The 17,659-nt window shown below is 51.5% G+C and overlaps 5 protein-coding genes across 5 annotated transcripts; 4 read left to right on the plus strand and 1 right to left on the minus strand.

Moving 5' to 3' along the window:
• Nucleotides 1-510: 510 nt before the first annotated feature.
• EGD2 (GAL4 enhancer protein) lies at nt 511-1,310 on the plus strand (the record flags this gene model as incomplete). Its single annotated transcript, XM_062908013.1, has 3 exons — nt 511-747; nt 879-937; nt 1,007-1,310. 3 exons carry the CDS (start codon nt 511-513, stop codon nt 1,308-1,310), a joined length of 600 nt encoding a protein of 199 aa, XP_062771032.1.
• Nucleotides 1,311-1,831: 521 nt separating this feature from the next.
• ATP7 (ATP synthase d subunit) lies at nt 1,832-2,836 on the plus strand (the record flags this gene model as incomplete). Its single annotated transcript, XM_062908014.1, has 3 exons — nt 1,832-1,840; nt 1,993-2,475; nt 2,543-2,836. 3 exons carry the CDS (start codon nt 1,832-1,834, stop codon nt 2,570-2,572), a joined length of 522 nt encoding a protein of 173 aa, XP_062771033.1. The 3' UTR covers nt 2,573-2,836.
• A 1,963-nt stretch (nt 2,837-4,799) lies between these two features.
• Nucleotides 4,800-6,884, plus strand: COX16 (Cytochrome oxidase assembly). The gene is made up of 2 exons (XM_062908015.1): nt 4,800-5,257; nt 5,330-6,884. Exons 1-2 carry the CDS (start codon nt 4,994-4,996, stop codon nt 5,408-5,410), a joined length of 345 nt encoding a protein of 114 aa, XP_062771034.1. The 5' UTR covers nt 4,800-4,993; the 3' UTR covers nt 5,411-6,884.
• Nucleotides 6,885-10,019: 3,135 nt separating this feature from the next.
• QC763_114390 (uncharacterized protein) lies at nt 10,020-10,763 on the plus strand (the record flags this gene model as incomplete). The annotated part of the gene is made up of 1 exon (XM_062908016.1): nt 10,020-10,763. The coding sequence occupies one exon, from the start codon at nt 10,020-10,022 to the stop codon at nt 10,761-10,763; it is 744 nt and encodes a 247-aa protein (XP_062771035.1).
• A 1,490-nt stretch (nt 10,764-12,253) lies between these two features.
• Nucleotides 12,254-17,275, minus strand: QC763_114400 (uncharacterized protein; the record flags this gene model as incomplete). The annotated part of the gene is made up of 8 exons (XM_062908017.1): nt 12,254-14,769; nt 14,837-15,443; nt 15,493-15,561; nt 15,614-15,742; nt 15,881-16,169; nt 16,226-16,315; nt 16,370-16,466; nt 16,525-17,275. 8 exons carry the CDS (start codon nt 17,273-17,275, stop codon nt 13,388-13,390), a joined length of 3,414 nt encoding a protein of 1,137 aa, XP_062771036.1. The 3' UTR covers nt 12,254-13,387.
• Between the last annotated feature and the right edge of the window lie 384 nt (nt 17,276-17,659).

Consider the following 17,659-nt stretch of genomic DNA (forward strand, 5'->3'; position numbering starts at 1 on the left):
TTCTTATTCTTCGCGACGTTTGAGTTACATTACTGTATATAATTCTCAATTCCACATCCATGTGTTCATGACGAGATGGAAGCCTTGATAACAGCTCCTGATCCACTATCGCGATAAGAGAGCAATCGAGCTCCGTAGTTAGGAGAAGGCAGTTGGAGTGAATATGGAAATCCCCAGATTACCTAATTGGGACTAGGGTCTTTTGTGGCAGCTTGCGGGTGCTCCAAGCCCTACCTGAAAATTGGAGCCGAAACTTTTCTTCGCACCACGACGAGAGTCTTCCTACCCCCGCATAGCAGGTGTTAAAGTCAGTTTCGATATCAATGTGAGTGCAGCGCGGGAAGCGATTCCCCATGTCTTTTTACGACCCCTTTAAACGGGACAGACCGTCCAAGGTCGCACTTCAAGCTCCAGCTTGACTTGTTTCCCGGGGGTGGTTTGTGTGTGCGTTAGTTTGCGAAGCCAGGAGAGGAGAACTGACAAGGTCCAACCCACCAACTAGCAGTCAAGATGGCCAACCCCCGTGTCGAGGAACTCCCCGAGGAGGAGACCAAGAAGACCCAAGTCGAGGAGCTCGATGACTCCAGTGACGACTCCGATGTTGAGGCCGGCGATGCCAGCCTCCCCGCCGGCTCGACCACCATGGTCCATTCGCGCAACGAGAAGAAGGCTCGCAAGGCCATCGAGAAGCTGCACCTCACCCGCGTCCCCGGTATCACCCGTGTGACTCTCCGCCGCCCCAAGAACGTGAGTTTTACGTTGGGAAGGGAAGGACGGTCCTCTGTGGATTGGGAATGCTGTTTGAGTTGGGCGTGGAATTGAAGTGCGGGGTTATATGGGAAAACGAACGTGGGCTGACCAGGGTGTGGGAGGTATAGATTCTCTTCGTGATCAACAACCCCGAGGTTTACAAGTCCCCCAACAGCAACACCTACATGTGAGTAGAAGAGTCGATGTAGCTTGTCGTAGGGTTTGCGATGCTTGGAATGCTGACCCCGCTTCACAGTGTGTTCGGTGAGGCCAAGATTGAAGACCTCAACGCCAGCGCTCAGGCCGCCGCTGCCCAGCAGCTCGCCAGCCAGTCCGCTGAGCACGACCACGCCGGCCACGACCACTCCCACGAGGGCCACTCCCACGCCGCCAAGGAGGAGGAGGAGGATGACGCCGAGGAGGTCGACGCCGAGGGCATTGAGGACAAGGACATCGAGCTTGTCATGACCCAGGCCAACGTCTCCAGAAAGAAGGCCATCAAGGCGCTGAAAGAGAACGACAACGACATAGTCAACTCGATCATGGCATTGAGTGTCTAGGGTTGAGAGTTGCGTCGTCCTTTTAGCAAAACAAATATAAAGATCAGCCGTCCCTAAGGGGTTGAGGCTGTCTGTTCTGGCATAAGCCTTCTCGTTGGCCAAATGGTACCTCCTTTTTATGACTTGGTTTAGAGATGTCATATGTGCCCCGCCATCAGTTCTTGAAAAAGCTCTACACAGTAACATGTGTCTGCCCACGCATTGGGAATGCGAAAGTAATCGAATTTGAGTTGTTGTACCTGCTTCATCTCCTAAAAACTCTAATATAATGTAACCAACTCAGTCAATGCATTGTTTTCTCACATTCAGTGAGTTCACATTCAAGATTCCATCCCGCCATTCAAGCTTGGCCAGCTCGCGAGATCCCGGAGCTAGCCAACAAGCCCTGCCCGTTGATTCCGTGGAGCAATCACGTGATTGGAGATTCCGCGCCCGGCAAACGTTGCTTGGATTCGGCAGACTCAACGCAACGACAGCGACGCAATTCCACCCCTCCAGACCATCTCAGAACCACCGCAAAAATGGCCGCAGTAGGTTTCCCTCTGTCAATTGAACCCGTTGCCGTGTTGTATCATTGTCCTCTGCTGGGAGGAGCCCCCGGAGGCAAAAGCAGCAGGGAACCTAGCACCTCCGAAGCACCAGAGCTGAGCTAATTTTGTGTTTCTCTCTTCGCCTCTTCTAGCGCAGCGCAGCTCTCAAGGTCGACTGGGCCAAGATCACCACCTCGCTCGGCCTGCGCGGCCAGACGGTCGCCGGCCTCCAGGCCTTCAAGAAGCGCAACGACGACGTCCGCCGCAAGGTCCAGCAGCTTTCCGAGCTCCCCACCACCGTCGACTTTGCCCACTACCGCTCCGTCCTCAAGAACCAGGCCGTTGTCGACGAGATCGAGAAGCGTTTCACGGCCTTCAAGCCCGCCACCTATGACGTCTCCCGCCAGCTCAAGGCGATCGATGTGTTCGAGGCTGAGGCCGTCAAGAATGCCGAGGCGACCAAGCAGAAGGTCGACTTGGAGTTGAAGGACCTGGAGAAGACGCTGGCCAACATTGAGAGCGCCAGGCCGTTTGAGGAGCTTACTGTTGATGAGGTTGCTGCTGCTGAGCCGAGCATTGATGAGAAGACTGCCAAGTTGGTCAGCAAGGGCCGCTGGTCTGTGCCTGGGTACAAGGTATGTTTTGAGTTGGGAGGATTGGGGGTATGTGGGAGGATGATGCTAACCACGCTGGGGTTTGTAGGAGAAATTCGGCGATCTTTCCGTCCTTTAAGCGGCATCATGAGCTTAGTGCTGCTGCTGCCATCATCACTACGACGATCATCCACCGTTCCTTTTTCCATGTGTACTCTAGCATTGTAGATAGCCTAAGACGCGCTGCTTGGGGAAGAGGGGCTGCCACCGCTGTGGTCAACATCATTGCGGAGGAGAGAATTTTACCTTGCTAAAATCCATGCGGTTTTGGGCCAGTTACTCTTGCTGTTCTCTAGCGTTGGTGGACGTGGTGAGGTTGCTTTCCATTGCGATAATAACCCAGGATACATCCAGACATTGTTTGTGTTTGGTGATGGTTCTCTCTCATGTACGCCATGCCAACCAGCTTCTTTAGCTTGAGGACTTTTGGGTAGAATGTATGGATCATGGCCGCTCATGTGGGGGGCATCTCACCATCCATGCCTGCACCATCCCTATGGCTCGTTCTGCCTTGCATACTGGCCTAGGAGAAACGCCTTTGTTGCTTGCGTCCATAGTCACTAGTAGATCCAAGTGGAGGCTCTCACAAGATGAGTCCTCGTCATCAGAGCGCTTGTTTGGCGAGGGAGGTCTATGTATACTAACACACACTGCGGCTCAAGAAGCGTGCCTTTAGATTTTGGGTCTTGGTGGATGGGTGTGTTTGGGGGGGGGAGGGGAGGGCATAAGCAAAGGGGCCAGGTTGTATTTGCCGGTTCTCTGTCAGTCTTGGTGGACCAATTAGATACCTTGCAGATTTCGTGTTGATGTGCTTGCTGCCCATCATGCTGTGGATTCAACCATCTAACTGCTGCTGCAAATGGTTCTAGTTACCTGGGGTGTAGGGTTTGAAATGGGACTGGTAAGTTTTTGTTGCGGTGCTGGTTTGTGGTAGGCTTAGTTACCAGCTTATGATGGATATAGGTTCGAGAAGCTGATATGGAGGTAGGATCATACGAGTCTGTCACGGTCTATCTAGAGTTGGGAGTATGTTGCATTCTTCGGCCCATGCGTGGCTGTCTATGTCATCAAGGGGTATGTATCACTACTGATTGTCAACATGGTAGTAGGGGATGTAATATCCGAGACAGGCGTGGAGATTATTATCAGGTGCTGGTCAATGGGGGTGGAAATGCCGGATGATGGAACACATGGTTATGAATATGGAAGTGGCCGTGTCGTGGTGTAGGTTTGGGTCATTGATTGTCTTTCCTGTGGGATCTGACAGTGTTAGTGATCTGTAGCTATCAATCGAAGCAGAGGCAGGCTCTAGGCTACGGTTAGTGTGGGCTAGCTAGGACTACCTGATGTGTTTCCCTGCCCATGAATGGCTGTCATTATTTGTTCAGTGGTGAAGGGTTATACAGAGCTCTATGGAAAAAAAGTTGGTTGAAGGATTGCAGTTGCGATTCCTCGTGCCTGGGTGAGGTGGTTATAGCAAGGTCTCGAAGTTGCAGTGTATGGAGCCTGAAACAGTACGAGGAGGCATGTCGAAAGATGCCGCTCTCAGTTGGCATAAGACAACCTTCCATAGAAGGGCAGTGGCGCTAGCTGCATTTGATTGTCGGTTCGTGACAAGTTGTATTACTTTTTTGCCCTCTCATTATTATCAGAAGACTACTTACTATTAGTGCACAAAGTCCGTGGAAACAGCTCGGTTCCAAGTATGCTGCTTCAAGTTTCTGATGCCATCCCCTCTGCGGAAACGGATGAGGTGAATTCATCACTCTGAGCCATAGTATACATCAGGTCAAACTCCCCAATCGGTTACACTTTTTTATACAATGGCTCAGTTCATATATCTCAATATTCGGCCTACCTCTTTTGGAGGAGTAGGCAGTTGTATCTAGACAGCCGAATGAATATCTTGTAGCAAGCAATAGTCGAACTATGATGCCAGAAAAAGAAGACTGGCCGGATGATTGACCAAACAATACAGGACAACTCTTGAATTGTTAAATGACGGACAGGTTAGTTTCTTGGATTTGCTGTGCTTCAATGTCCTCCACTCTGATTCAGGCATGTTGAGCCTCAAGCCTAGCGACTGTAGTTTCGACTTTCTGGTTTTGTAGCAATATGTTACCTTCTAGTAACATGTAAGAAATCTGAAAGGAAGCATATCAGTACCGGTTCCAAATACTATCTGAGGGATTGTATCGCTTTTTTCGGTATTGCTAGGCAGCATGGGCCCTTTGTTTACATCGTCCACCATCAACTCAGGGGAACCCTAACCCTCCATATATCATGCCATAGCCTGCTTAATCATCCACCCCACCAAAGCTTCATCCCATCATACAACAATGACGGAGCAGCTTCCGAGCTTCAATTCCTTCAACGACCTACGGATACGGTTTGCACCTCCGAATACCTCGAATCACCAGCCCAGACCTCTGGAACTGTCAATTTCACAACCACTACGGAATTACTGCCCGAATCATTCCCGGCAAAAGTACCACTCAAAATGTCCTTCGGCTCCAAAAAGTTCCGCAGCTCCGCCGAATCCAACACCTTCGGCGCCCGCTACCGCGCCATGATGGCCAAGCGCCCCTTCCTCCTCTTCGGCCTCCCCTTTTTGACAGTCATCATCGGCGGCTCCTTCGTCCTCACGCCCGCCACCGCGATCCGGTACGAGCGCCACGACCGCAAGGTCAGGACCATGACGCGGGATGAAGAGCTGGGTATCGGGCAGCAGAGGAGGAAGGTGGACATGAAGGAGGAGTACTACGTGAGTTTTCTTCTGTCACGCTGCAAAGAGACATATTGTTTGTGGGGCTGACATGTGTTGGTTGTTGTGCAGAGATTGGCAGCGAAGGATCTCGACGATTGGGAGCAGAAGCGCGTCAAGAGGTTCAAGGGGGAGAGTGATGGTATTTTGTGAAGACGTGCGCGCTCTGTGACAGGTGAGATGATGGGGGGTGTTTACGAAGGGATGATGGAGAAACTCGGCCGCGAGCAGCATAATCTCACCGCCGACTTACCCAGCCTTCCAACTTTACGAATCCCTCCAGGCCGCAAGTTGGGTTGGGGGTTTGTTATTGTCATTGTCGGCTGACCATAGCAACCCCCAGTCACGCGCGTACAAAAAAGAGACACGCGCGCCTTGTTTTTGTACGACGATGATTGATCCGATGGTTTGGGACTTACTCGTGCAACATTGAAAAGAGGGCGGCTGTTGTCTTGTCACTATTACGCCGAAAATCTCCGACAGCTGTTACTCGCCCCCCCTTGCCTTTTCAGATGTTTGATGGGAGAGATGGGGGGTGTCAGTTTTCGATCATAATATCAGTCAAGATCACAAAGCAGTACGGCCGAGCGGGATCGACTTCCGGGCACACGGTGATGGTCTCAGGGACTTTTTGATGATGGGGGTTTTGTCTCCGCCATCCTTGGCTTCAAACCCGGACGTTATCTCCACATTTTGACTCTGGGAGCCTCCCGCGCTTTCCCGCGGCCGAGAGTCAAACCAGTCTGTCGGAGAGATCACATATTCAATTTTTTTTTGTCTCTGAAAGACGGGGAAATTTTTTATATGAGCCGGTTGTTGTCGCACACAAGCCACATTGACAGGGGTGGTTGAAGATATCGGGGAAATACTCCGGGGCTGGGTAGGGTACTTGACAACTGATATAGTTATCAGAGCCAAAACAGACAAAGACAGGTTGGTTACAGCCGGTGTTTTTGTCTGGTCTCACCTTAGCTTTGGGTATTGCCTAGGATCGGGTCTGCTCATCCGAGGTTGCCGGTGACAAAATCAACAATAGTGGTTGTTGGAACCGGGAATTTGATCACTTTTACCAAGTGTCGGGTTTCCGGATTGCTGGTGATGATGGCTGTAATGGATCCGATTGGATCCAGACCCTTGGGAGGAGGAGGAGGATGGGGGCTAGTTGTTCTCAGCGATGGGATGATGACGGTGCTTAGGTTGCTGAGGATTATGATAGCTCGTGGCTGACGGGGAGGCGAGGCTGCAGAAGGAATAAGTGATGGGATTTTTGACAACACAGAGATGCATGCATACGTTGCCGCCAGCCTTGCTGCTGAGTACCACCACCTCCACTACCACCACCATCAACAATACACAAAACAACGGCCAAAAATATCATCTTTTTTTTCATCCAACAAGAGGATCTAACTTTTGGGCGCCCGTTCCAACAAGACAGTAGCTGTAGTGTCTAGTGTTTGATGTTTGCAGGGTGCATATGTCATTGACCCAGTGACCCCTCTTGTACATAGGAGTTTGAAGCCAACAAACCATAAAAGATTTGTTTATGTCAAAAACGCGGGGAGGATTTTCCCTACGCCTCGGGCACAAGCGTTGATCTGCGGATCATCCGCCCGCATTTTGTTTCAGAAGATGGTTTGTGTGTGTTGTCTATGATATAATGTGATCTCGATGCGTCATTGCGTTGGCTCTTTCCGGGGTTTACACACACACACACACACATGCGGCAAGGGAATCCGAGGGTGATTTGAGGCAATACGATACGGCCGTCGCCGACAAAAGCCACCAAGGCGTTGCCATGTGGTGTTTTGTGTTTTGTTAGTCATAATTTAAAGGAGGCGGGTCGTCAATCCTAAAGGAGTAGGTTGAATAGTAGGGGACTCTGTGTGGGTGTTTACACTTTGCGCCTGCGTCTCATGAGTATTCCAAATTATGCGGGAAAGCATTAGTGTTATCTACACACGGTGTCCCCGCGTTGACAGGGCTGGAATTCATCTGGTCTTTTCAAGAGAGGGGATGAAGGCCCGGCTGTCTGTGTGTGTGCATATGCATCGACATATCTACTTCCCCCCGCGCTTGATGCCCGGTGGGCGGGACTCACAGACTCGCGCAGAGCGGGTAGGCTAAGGTAGTGCCTGTGGTGGGTAGGTATTCGGCTTGTTGCACTGGCGTGAGCCCAGCCTCCTGGTTGGGAATTCATAGAATATTTGTCACTGAAAGCCCAAGAGGCGGTTAGAGAGAAACCTGGTGCGACCTGCTGTGTAAGGCGAGGAGGCTTTTGGCAGGTTGCTTGGGCGGTTGAAGATAGATAGGCTGGAGAGCCTCATCGTCATGGGCGTTGACCCCTGATTGTTGCATTGATCTCTGCGCCCGGTCTGGCGGGATTATGTGTCTGACGCAAAGGGTCATGCAAAAAGATGGGATGGTCGCCGAATAACCTGAAGTAACTTCGCAATTACTTGATGATATCCGCAAAGGGATGTGCGTTGTGGAGATGGGAAACAAAAGATCCCGAAAAGGTTTTGAAACGTTTTTTGACGTATTTCGTGCCACTCAACCATCATCCAGTCTGTCAATCATCGAGCTCATTGGGCGAGATAACAACGATCCCGAAACTGCCGATCATAGGGAGGGGAGGGTTGAAAGGGCTGATGACGGGATGAGTCCTCGATTCCCGGGACGACTGGATGTCGCGAAAGTGCCGCCGCCACAATTCCAAGTTGGTTCGTCCATGTTGACAGTCTGGACCGACCTTCACGGGCCGGCCATGGTGTACATACGACAGGGCGATACCGTCAATATTTTGATGTTGGATGCTTCAAACGGAACGATGGCTTGCAGCTCAGGCCTCGAGGCTTGCCGCTGCTGAAAGTGGCTTACTGACAACTCGGTGTGGAGCTCAAGGCTGATGATATGATGGTGGGGAACATGTCTCTCCTCTTCAAGAATAGACGGAACCTTTCTTACTATTCGGCATGCCGCTCGTCCCGCGTCGTCTTGACTAGATTCCCGAGCGGTGAACCCCGCTATGATATTCATAGAGTGCTGACCCCTGGTGTTATCTCCCCAATGTCTCGATTCCCACCTGCAAGGGATGACTGCTGATGGGACATCATGATGGATAAAGTGACTGATGATCAAGAGAAGCAAGGAGGGGACTTGGTGCCAAGATGCAGGTGAGCGGCTGTGGTTCGCACAAATAACTCGCTAGCGATCTGCGGATCAACCACACTGCTGGAACAGCAGGATTTCAAGCCACAGGGCCTGGCACCGCTTTGGATGTTTTATCCCCGCGTTGATGGCTGCTGGCTGCTGATGACTGGGCGGTTTATCCCAATCTGGCTGTCTAAAAAAGGCCAGTGAGGCAAGGCTCTCCAATCATGGGGTTGGAGGACACTGCCGAAGGAGGGGACGTTCCTTGAGTCCCGTGAGCAGAAGCATTCCAAAGCAAGGTACGAGATTTTCTTTCTGGTTGCCACGAGTTCTTGCTCGGTTCAGTCAGGGCCAGTTGCCCCTTTTGGCCAACGACCGGTCTTGCGAGGCTTGTCGTGATGGAATAATGATGGCGTTTTGAAATTGCGGGAGGATCGCAGTATACAGATCGAAAGAAAGCGTGGGAAGCGATGCCTCAAGAGGCCCTCGGATCGATCTATTTTTCTTCAAAGGTGGAGGCCGAGTGGAGGAAGCAAACATGTTCGCACGTTCGTGGCTTCGATGGGATTCCCAATGTGACTGAAAATCTTGAAATCTTGCGCCCTGTGATCTGCTTGGCTGCGCTCAGTATTTCGCCATTGCCATCGCCAATTCTCCCTCCCGGGCCAATTTGCGAGACCTTTCCGGTCGATTACTATCATTTTGAAGGCCGAGGGAGGTTGCCGGCCATGGTCCATGGCCCAAGACATCTGTTCCTGCTAACGTGAAAGAGGCAAATGGTCGTCGCAGAAAATTGGCGATTTCTGGGGAGCTCTGGGCAATCGATGGGGCCGTGCCCGATGTGTCGATACCACCCATGTCGCAAGTTGCCCAGCGATGCCCAGCTTTGGCGGGGAAGATGATGTCTGCCCTGATCAGTGATGACGTACCCTTGTACCGATTTTGAGGTTGCAAATTTTAGGAAGCACATCAGGGTGAATGGCAGCATGTGGAGGGAGGTACTGGAAACCGCGGGTTGCTCTCTGTGATTCCGGGTCAAAGAAATCAATAGGTAGTGAGACGGTGGAGGGCTTCATGAGCCGTCATCTTCTCCTCGGCCGGTATTCGTGTTATTCTGACAGCTGAAGCTTGCGCGGAGCGGAGTGGCTTGGATCTGGTCAGTGCTGAAAGAGTGCAGCTCTCATGGCTCACTTGGGCAGATTGTAGCCCCACTCTTTTCGATGCATGGTGGTGTGCAGCGCTCGAGCGCCGTGTCCGGGCCACGGAACAGGCCTAGTCAGCCACCACATCCACCGCCCAATATCACGCTACTCTCTGTACGTACTCTCCGGGCTGGGTCTTGCATCAGCTGCAGGTACCACATATCTCGTCATGCCCGATCGGCAGCCTGCCATGAGCATGGGGGAGTAAAGCCCTCCATGCGTATATATCCCCGCTCCTCCCACCTAGCTGTACCTATCGAGAGTTCCCGGTCTTCAGCAAGCCTCACCAACCACCACACAGATACCCTCGAATGTCCGGGTCCAGTCCAAGAGCCAACCACGGCTAGCCACCTCTTACAGACTATCAACTATATCTACCTCACCACCCACCACTCACCAGACGGCCGGTTATGTTCTGTGGCCTTCCTCACCACCACCACACCAGTCATCGAGCCCTCCGCAGTTTCCGGAGTCACAACCGTCTTAGAAGCGAAGCTGCCTCACATTCAACCATGCACTTCCGTCACCACCATAGCCAGCCGAGCAGTGCCAGCTCGCTGGCCAGATCCTCCATGGAGTCCTCATCATCTTCAGCATCACGACCTTCAACGAGCGGGGGGAAATCAGAACTTTCAGTCGACTGGGACCCGCTCCGTCTTCACCCACCTCTTGCCTGCGCCCCGGTTCCACATCTTCCCGAGGAGACGTCCAGCAGACGATATCAACCCCACGAGCTAAGGCAAGCTCGATCTATGCACAATCTCCGAGCCCAACAACACAACAGCCACACATCCCGGCACAACCACCAAGCCTCAACAGCAACTGTTATCTATGGGGGATTTGACTTTGGGTTCGACCATAGTAGAAGCCATCAGACCTCGGCCAGAAGACCACCCTCACCAACGCCAAGCACTGCTTCGGATGCCTCATCACTGGACGGCACTCGGGATGCCGAGGAGTGGGGCGATAACTTCATCGTTACGCCCCTCCCGGCCCCGCGCCGTCGCCCCCACCCTCAACACACCCCCGGACAACCGGCCGCCCTGTCCGAGGCCGACAATTTTATCAAGAGGGGCGGCTGGAAAAGACGAGGAATTGTCTTTGTGAGCGACACACCTGCTCTGGCTCCTGAGGAGGAGACTTGGGAGATCTAAGCAATCTTTCTTTCAGCTCACTGTACCATCGTCGACTATACTATTTTCTCTTTTGTCCTCCCTCTGTACACTTTAAATTTCCTTTTTCCACATGTACATGACCCAAAGCGGGTCTTTTCTGCATCTGAGCCGGCGTTGGGTATTTTTTGAGGCTTTTTGGGTCAAGGAATGGGTCACCATCAGTTGGTCAGGACATCGACTGGGCCCTTCATCGAAAGATTGGTCATGTCATTTGTGCATTTGGATGGAGTTTCATACATCACTCGAGATACCACTTTTTTTGTTACATTTTTCTTTGGATATGGGGGAGTGGGTTACCGCTACTACAACGGGTTACGGGCTTTAGGTGCCCATTTAGGAAATCCCGAGCTTATGCATGCAAGCAAGGGCGGCAGTGGATGGTCAGGCAATGGTCAGACAGACAAAAAAATAAACACTTTCTTCACCTTGTGCTTCATCTTCATCTGATCTCGTTGTGAAATCGGCCGTTACAGAATAAGCTTTTGTTTTGGCCCGTGCATTAGAAGATCACACTATGCTTCATCTTCAACTGATGTTCTTTCCCCCCTTTGCAGCAGAATTGTTTTGTTTCAAGTAGCTGTACACTCGGGTAAGAAAACATTCGACTCCAACGGACAAGTCTGTGTGTAAGTCGAGAACAGGCCCAAAATGGCATCACCGAGCCACATCGGGAAAACACGGGAATAGCGTTGGCAAACACAAAGTGTGCCTATACAACAAGAAAACGAAAGGTCAAAGATTGCCGCAGTCACAATAGGTGTGGGTGACAAAAAGAAGTCATGAGGCCAGAAAATGGCTGAGGTGTGCGTCGTACTTGAGCCATCCCTTGCTTCCTTTTGGTTCGTGTACCTTACCTGGTGTACCTGCCTTGCCTGATGACAATAACCCCTGTCGTGGACATGCTGCAAGCACTACCGAAGCCACGCACGCCTTCTTTGTGACTTCCTCTTCCAGGAGCCATCTCTCTTTCCTCTCATTGTGAAAGCCGAGCCTCACCGAGCCGAACACACGAGCCGAGAATCTGAGTATGTACCTCCGTCTCCGCGCGCACTCCCCCGCCTCCGGTCATCGCAAGCCACGAGGCTCTCACAAGACGACTGGAACCATTTTCAGTATCCCTTAATTAAACAAGACGACTCGATATACGTGGCCCTCCGTGACCACCAAGTCGTCGTCACAAAAAAACCACCCTACCTATCTGCCATGGATGTCATGTCGCCCATGGCCAGTTTTTTCTTGTCCAAGGTTGAGTCATCCAAAAAAAAAAAAAAAAAAAAAGGCGGAAATTACACTACCTACCCTCCCGCCTAATAGCCTGGGCAGAAACGTTCCCGTGATGGAAAAAAAACCTGTGGTGATAACGTAAATCTTCCTTGATTTTTTTTTTCATGGTGTTTTCCCGTCCCTTGGCACCCACCACCACAAATGCACACAACTCCGTGCAAGTCCATTGGGTCTTGGCAGGGCAGGGTGACAATCATGGGTGTCCATGATGATGACACATTCAATCCCGCTCATCTGCACGAAATCCGTCCTGCACTATTCATACCCTTGCTTATACCGCAACTGATGAACTCATCACCTCACCCTGCCCAACAGCATCACAAATGACAACCGGCCGGCCGGCACTCCTCCAGAAGAAAACACTTCTCATCATGGCAGCACCGTCTCTTCAATGAAACCTCACCCTCCACTCAAAACCAGTTCCCATCCCCAACTTATTACAACATCTTCCATACCTCAAATTACAGCGTCACATATCCCACTCTTCCACTCACAAAATTTCCCTCGCCCATCATCCCACCCACTGCCAGCTCTCCCGGATAGTCTCACTTATACCATCAAAAACTAGCGGTCAAGATACTCCGACCTTCATCAAATCAAGAGGCGAAAACACACTCTACCACCTAAAAAAAAACTCCATGCCAATACTCCAAAATGCAACCCGACACACACCTTACACAACACTTCTCTCTTAACCTTCCAATGCCCAACTTTTCCATCCCGTTCCATCCAGAACAGCCATTTTTCTCCCCTCTGCCTTTTGGCATACATCCATCCGACCTAGCCAGTGTACCTGCATCCCGCCCCCGCATCCTTATCCTTATCGGGCATACCACACAGGAAAACATCACCAACAATCCCTACCTTACCCATCCATCGTACCTGCAGAGTGAACAATTTTCACTGCACTGCTGAAAAGAAAAGATGACTTGCATGCCTTGGGCTGGAATGCACACAGCTGAGAAAACTGCAACCTCACGGCTCACGCGGCAAAATTCTCAAAAACTAACACCAGCACCGTCTCATCGCCGTCGTAGAGTGTGTGTGTGTGTGTCAAATGATTAATTGATATCTAATCACATCCACATCTTGTAACTTGCTCTCATAGAAGCTAAACCTGTTCCTGTCAAAAAACATCAAGCAAAGCTGTCACACCAAGAAAATCTCTCCTACGGAGCATCCCCTCCTTTTCTCCCTCCGACTCTCCTGCAGGTACCACACACACCGAGTAGCGTCGGTACCTGAACCACCATCCGATCTCCCGCAGTAGCCAGTACCAGCCAGCCTGCCTTCCAAAGAAGCCATCCCATCACAGCACCTCAATACGACCCCCCTCTCCCGTCATAATAACTCTCCGCCACAAACGAATTCATATCCCCCGGCCAAATCCTCGTCGACCTAACCGGATGTCCACTCTTCAAGCTCAGCCACGGCAACTTCGCCCCTCCTTCATTCGGCGCCCACATCGCAATGGCAATATGATTCTCCGTCCCATTCGTGTAAATAATCCCATCCGGCACATGGAACTCGTTCTGAGGTCCAAACTTGGGAATATACCTTCCAAACTGATAGCCATTGACATAAAGCCATGCCCGGCAGCCATTCGCCGCCCTCTTGCTCTCGTCCGTCTCCTGAAACACAAAGCTCAGTGGCGTATCGTATATTCTGTCCCAGTTGATCGTCAACTTCGCAGACCAAAACCCAACACCTGGCTTGTCGAGTCCGTCCTTGAATGGATTTTTCGAGGTATCCCCAGACAGCGGAGCTCCCGGAAGGTGGTAGCCCATTCTCTCAGCAAACAGACCCCCTTCGTTCAGAGGGCCCCTCACCTTGTCTGCATAATACTCCCCCTTCCAGTTGCCCGTCAGCTTCCAGTCAATGGGCATGACGATATTGTGCAAAGTTTCGTCAAATATACCGTAGTTCATGATACCACGCGGTGATTTCATGCGGTTTGCCCCTACTATCAGGTTCTCCTCCAAGCCCATGTTGTCGACAAGGACAGTGAGGTTGTAGTTGACCAGGTTGTCGTAGTTCACCTCCAAGTCAGGAAGATAGTACAGCGTATCGTTGCCCTCGGTGCTGAGATTGCCGTCAAAACTGTAAAGGAATTGGTCGTTGAGCCAGACAGAAACTGCAAATCCCGGGCCGCCCTGGGTGTACAAGTTCAAGGCCGCCTTCACCCTTGCCGCCTGGAAGTGACCTCTGAAGACGAGCACTCCAGTGTGAAATCCATAGTCGGAGCCGTAAAGAGAGGTGGGTGTGTATGCAGGGGCAGTGTCGGTGTTGTTGGTCATAAGGACTGATCGAAGCCAGCTAGAATCGTCGTAATCCGACTGGATCTCAGGCAGACAGTCACGGTAATTCCACTCTATTCCAGTGACGAGATCCGGCGTGCCAGTATTGTCGGCAGACTTGTAGTCAATTGTGACTACCCAGTTACCATGCTCATTAAGTGTGTAATTCATTGGGTCGGAATTCACAGTGAGCATTCGAGCGAGGAGTGGAACGTTCATGATCTCGAGTGTGGTTGTCTCGTTGAAATCACCCATCAGGATCAGGCCCGTGGTGATCCCGCCCTCAAGCCAAGTCTCGGCTGCTGAACGGATCAGATAACCGCCGTAAACAATGATCGATGATGCCCCCTCGGAGTACGCTGGGACCAGATCCACCGTCCAGTATTTGTAGGCAGATTTTCGATCTGTAACACACAAAGTGTTAATCAAGACCCCGTCGTCGCAAGTACTTCTTCGCTGTGCAATACTAACTTTCAAAGTGCATATACACATAATTGTTGATCACTGCCCATTGTCTATCTGGACCGATTGTCCACTGAGCGGCAGTCGTATTGATGTCAGCGAAAAGATTGACACCGCTGCTTTCAAGGATGGGGTCTGCCCAGGGGTGGGTGAAGCGAAGCTCATGATACTCGCCAATATTTCCGTAGATCACAATGGTTGTCTTGTTGTAGCTGTTCCAGGTGAGGATTTCTGCCGAGCAGTAAGTCATAAAGAACCCGCCGAAAGGGTAGTCCGTGACGAGTAGCTTGGAGTCGCGACCAGACAACACGAAGTTGGCTGATCTTGCCGGCAGATGCCACCTCCCGGAGGCTGTGGGTAGCTTGAGAGTAAAGGCAACGTCGTCAGTCTGACGATAGTCACGGTGACGGATAACGTAGAATGTGCCGAAGTCGCCGGTGAGCTGAGTTGCAACAAGCTTGTCGTCTGTGGAATTCATCTGAAACCCAACTATGCCTTCGGTCATGTTTTCGAATGGCATTGCTGCCAAGTACCCTGGAGAGACTTTGAAAAAGTTGGCTTGAAGCTTGAGCTCAGAGTATTTGGGTCGGCCAATGGTGCGGTCTTCAGCAATTGCCTGAAGAAGGTGTCAGCACGTGATGATCAAATCACAAAAATTGACAGACCGCTCCATAGTCATAACTGGTGTAGACATAGGGATCTCCCAAGTTACCCCAGTTTGTTCCGCCAAAGATCTGGACGTGGTCAATGTTTGGCTCCTAAATAAGTCCCTGCAAAGACACTCACCATGTAGACGTTGAAAACCTTCACACCGGCCGCATAGCTGTTCTTGAAGAGCACGCGAGCCTGCACGTCGTCGAACAGCTTCACGCACTCATCATATCCCACAGACCCCCAGGTGTCATAAGCGCCGCCCTACGTGTTGAGTGTGTCAGTTTCGCAAAATCAGAGCAAGAATGTCTCGGTAGTCATTTGATTCTTACTTGGAACTGCAACTAGTCAGCGTCTCTGGAGCAATGCAAGATGGCGGAGTAGAGATCTCATGAGACTCACCTCAGGGATTGTGTAGGGGGTTCCTGGACTCATGCCGATATGCTTCGACCAAAGATCTGTGTAGGTAGCATTCTCTGGCCAATCCTTCGCCGAACAGTCGAGACCAAAGGGATAAAGATCATGACCGTAGATATCAACTTCGCCCACACCGATGCCGGGGCGACTGTTTCCGGCGGGCCAAGCGTCGTTGTTGATGATGGGAATAGTGATGCTCGCGTTCTTTGCCTTCTCGATGAGCCATTGCATATATCCGTTGTCAGGAAATCCTTTGTAGCTGTCGGTGGACATGCTGGAGATATTGTCAACTGACTATCAGAAACGCATTCTGGACTGGCACCAACGAACGTGTATTCATTCTCTACCTGATAGAGAATGACCGGTCCTCCGTTGTCGACCTGCCATTTGGCCATGAGATTGGCAACCCTGACGACATAGCTGGTTGTGGAGTTAGCCTCAGTGCTGCGGATAGCCTTTGGTGACTTAACCTACTTTTCAGCAGCCTGTAGAAACTCGAGGTCGGCAGTTCGTAGAGTGGGCGTGGTTCTCTGCAGCCATCCCGGCAAGCCGCCTCCAGTGACTTCGCCATCTGCCACTGTGTCAGCTGTGTCTTGCTTGACTCCAGGGAACGGGGAAATAAAACCTACTGATGTAAGGCCCTGGCCGGGCAATGACATATAAGCCATTCGTCTGAGCGAATCCTATAAACAAGTCCAAATCAAACCAACCAACCTCGTCCCACTCTCCCCTCAGTGGCTCCAACATCATCCAGGGGACATAAATACTGATGGCATTGAAGCCCATGGCTTTGATCTTGGCCAGCACATCGCACCACAGCTCAGGGGACCGTGGCAGTCGGAAATAGTGGAATTCTCCGCTGTACAGCATGATCCGCTCGCCATAAACGCTGAGTGAGTTGTTGTCATAGGTCACAGCAGGGCCTTGCCAGCCTTCGGGGCGGACTTTGATACGTTCCTGGTTGTAGTTGTAATACGAGAATGGGGAGGACGTGTAGAAGTTTGAGGTCGAGTTCGTGGTTGGGTTGGAGACCGGTGTAGAGGTTGAACTGTTGACTGGGAGCTGCGGAAGAGGAAGTTCCCCTCCCGGGCTGGAACTGATCGTATGGTTGAGCTGCCAAGTGTAATTCGGCATGACATAGTGTATAGTTGCCACAGCTGGCGCCATGAGGGAGAGAGCCAAAATCATGGCGATGATGCCGGGGAGTCTCGCCATTGTGCCTTGGTGCAGACTGAATTCTGTCTGGGACCGTAATTTGGTGAGAAGAGATGGTCCTTGAAGGTCAAAGGTAGAGGAGCTGGATGAGCGGAAAGGGTTTGGAGGCTTCCAACGAAGGCCGGGTACCAGATGCTGGACGCCTACCTCCTCTGGAATCAACATTGCTGGACGTCTCCTTCCTTCCTCTTTATACCGGCAGCCGGTCCCGGCCGTCCCCCCAGTTTCCAGGCTGCGGCCATGTTTTGGGTTCCATGTCCGGAACTTGACCGCCTTGTCTACCTAGTAGAATATTGATGTTTCGCCTGGAGAGAGGACCGCCGTATCCTCATACCATTAAAGGCGGAGACCTGGGTCCCGCCCACTTGCTTCATCAGACAAGGTAGGAAGTGACATTGTTGGTGCACTTTCCACCTCCCTACTTGAACAGCCCTCCTCGCAAAGCCTAAAACCAAACAATTGACAGGATCGGATCCATACTTACCCCTCTCGAGGTTCCTCATCTCAATTCCGAGTTCAGACGATGCGGGGATGAATGGGAAGCCCGCA

Source organism: Podospora pseudopauciseta, chromosome 1 (assembly GCF_035222475.1).
Source record: "Podospora pseudopauciseta strain CBS 411.78 chromosome 1, whole genome shotgun sequence".
NCBI classification, from domain to species: Eukaryota; Fungi; Ascomycota; class Sordariomycetes; order Sordariales; family Podosporaceae; genus Podospora; species Podospora pseudopauciseta.

Bases quoted from the DNA above. Each gene is read 5' to 3' on its own strand.
- COX16 (XM_062908015.1), top strand. From the start codon at position 4,994: ATGTCCTTCGGCTCCAAAAAGTTCCGCAGCTCCGCCGAATCCAACACC. The intron at 5,258-5,329 runs GTGAGTTTTCTT...GTTGTTGTGCAG, and splicing joins ACATGAAGGAGGAGTACTAC to AGATTGGCAGCGAAGGATCT.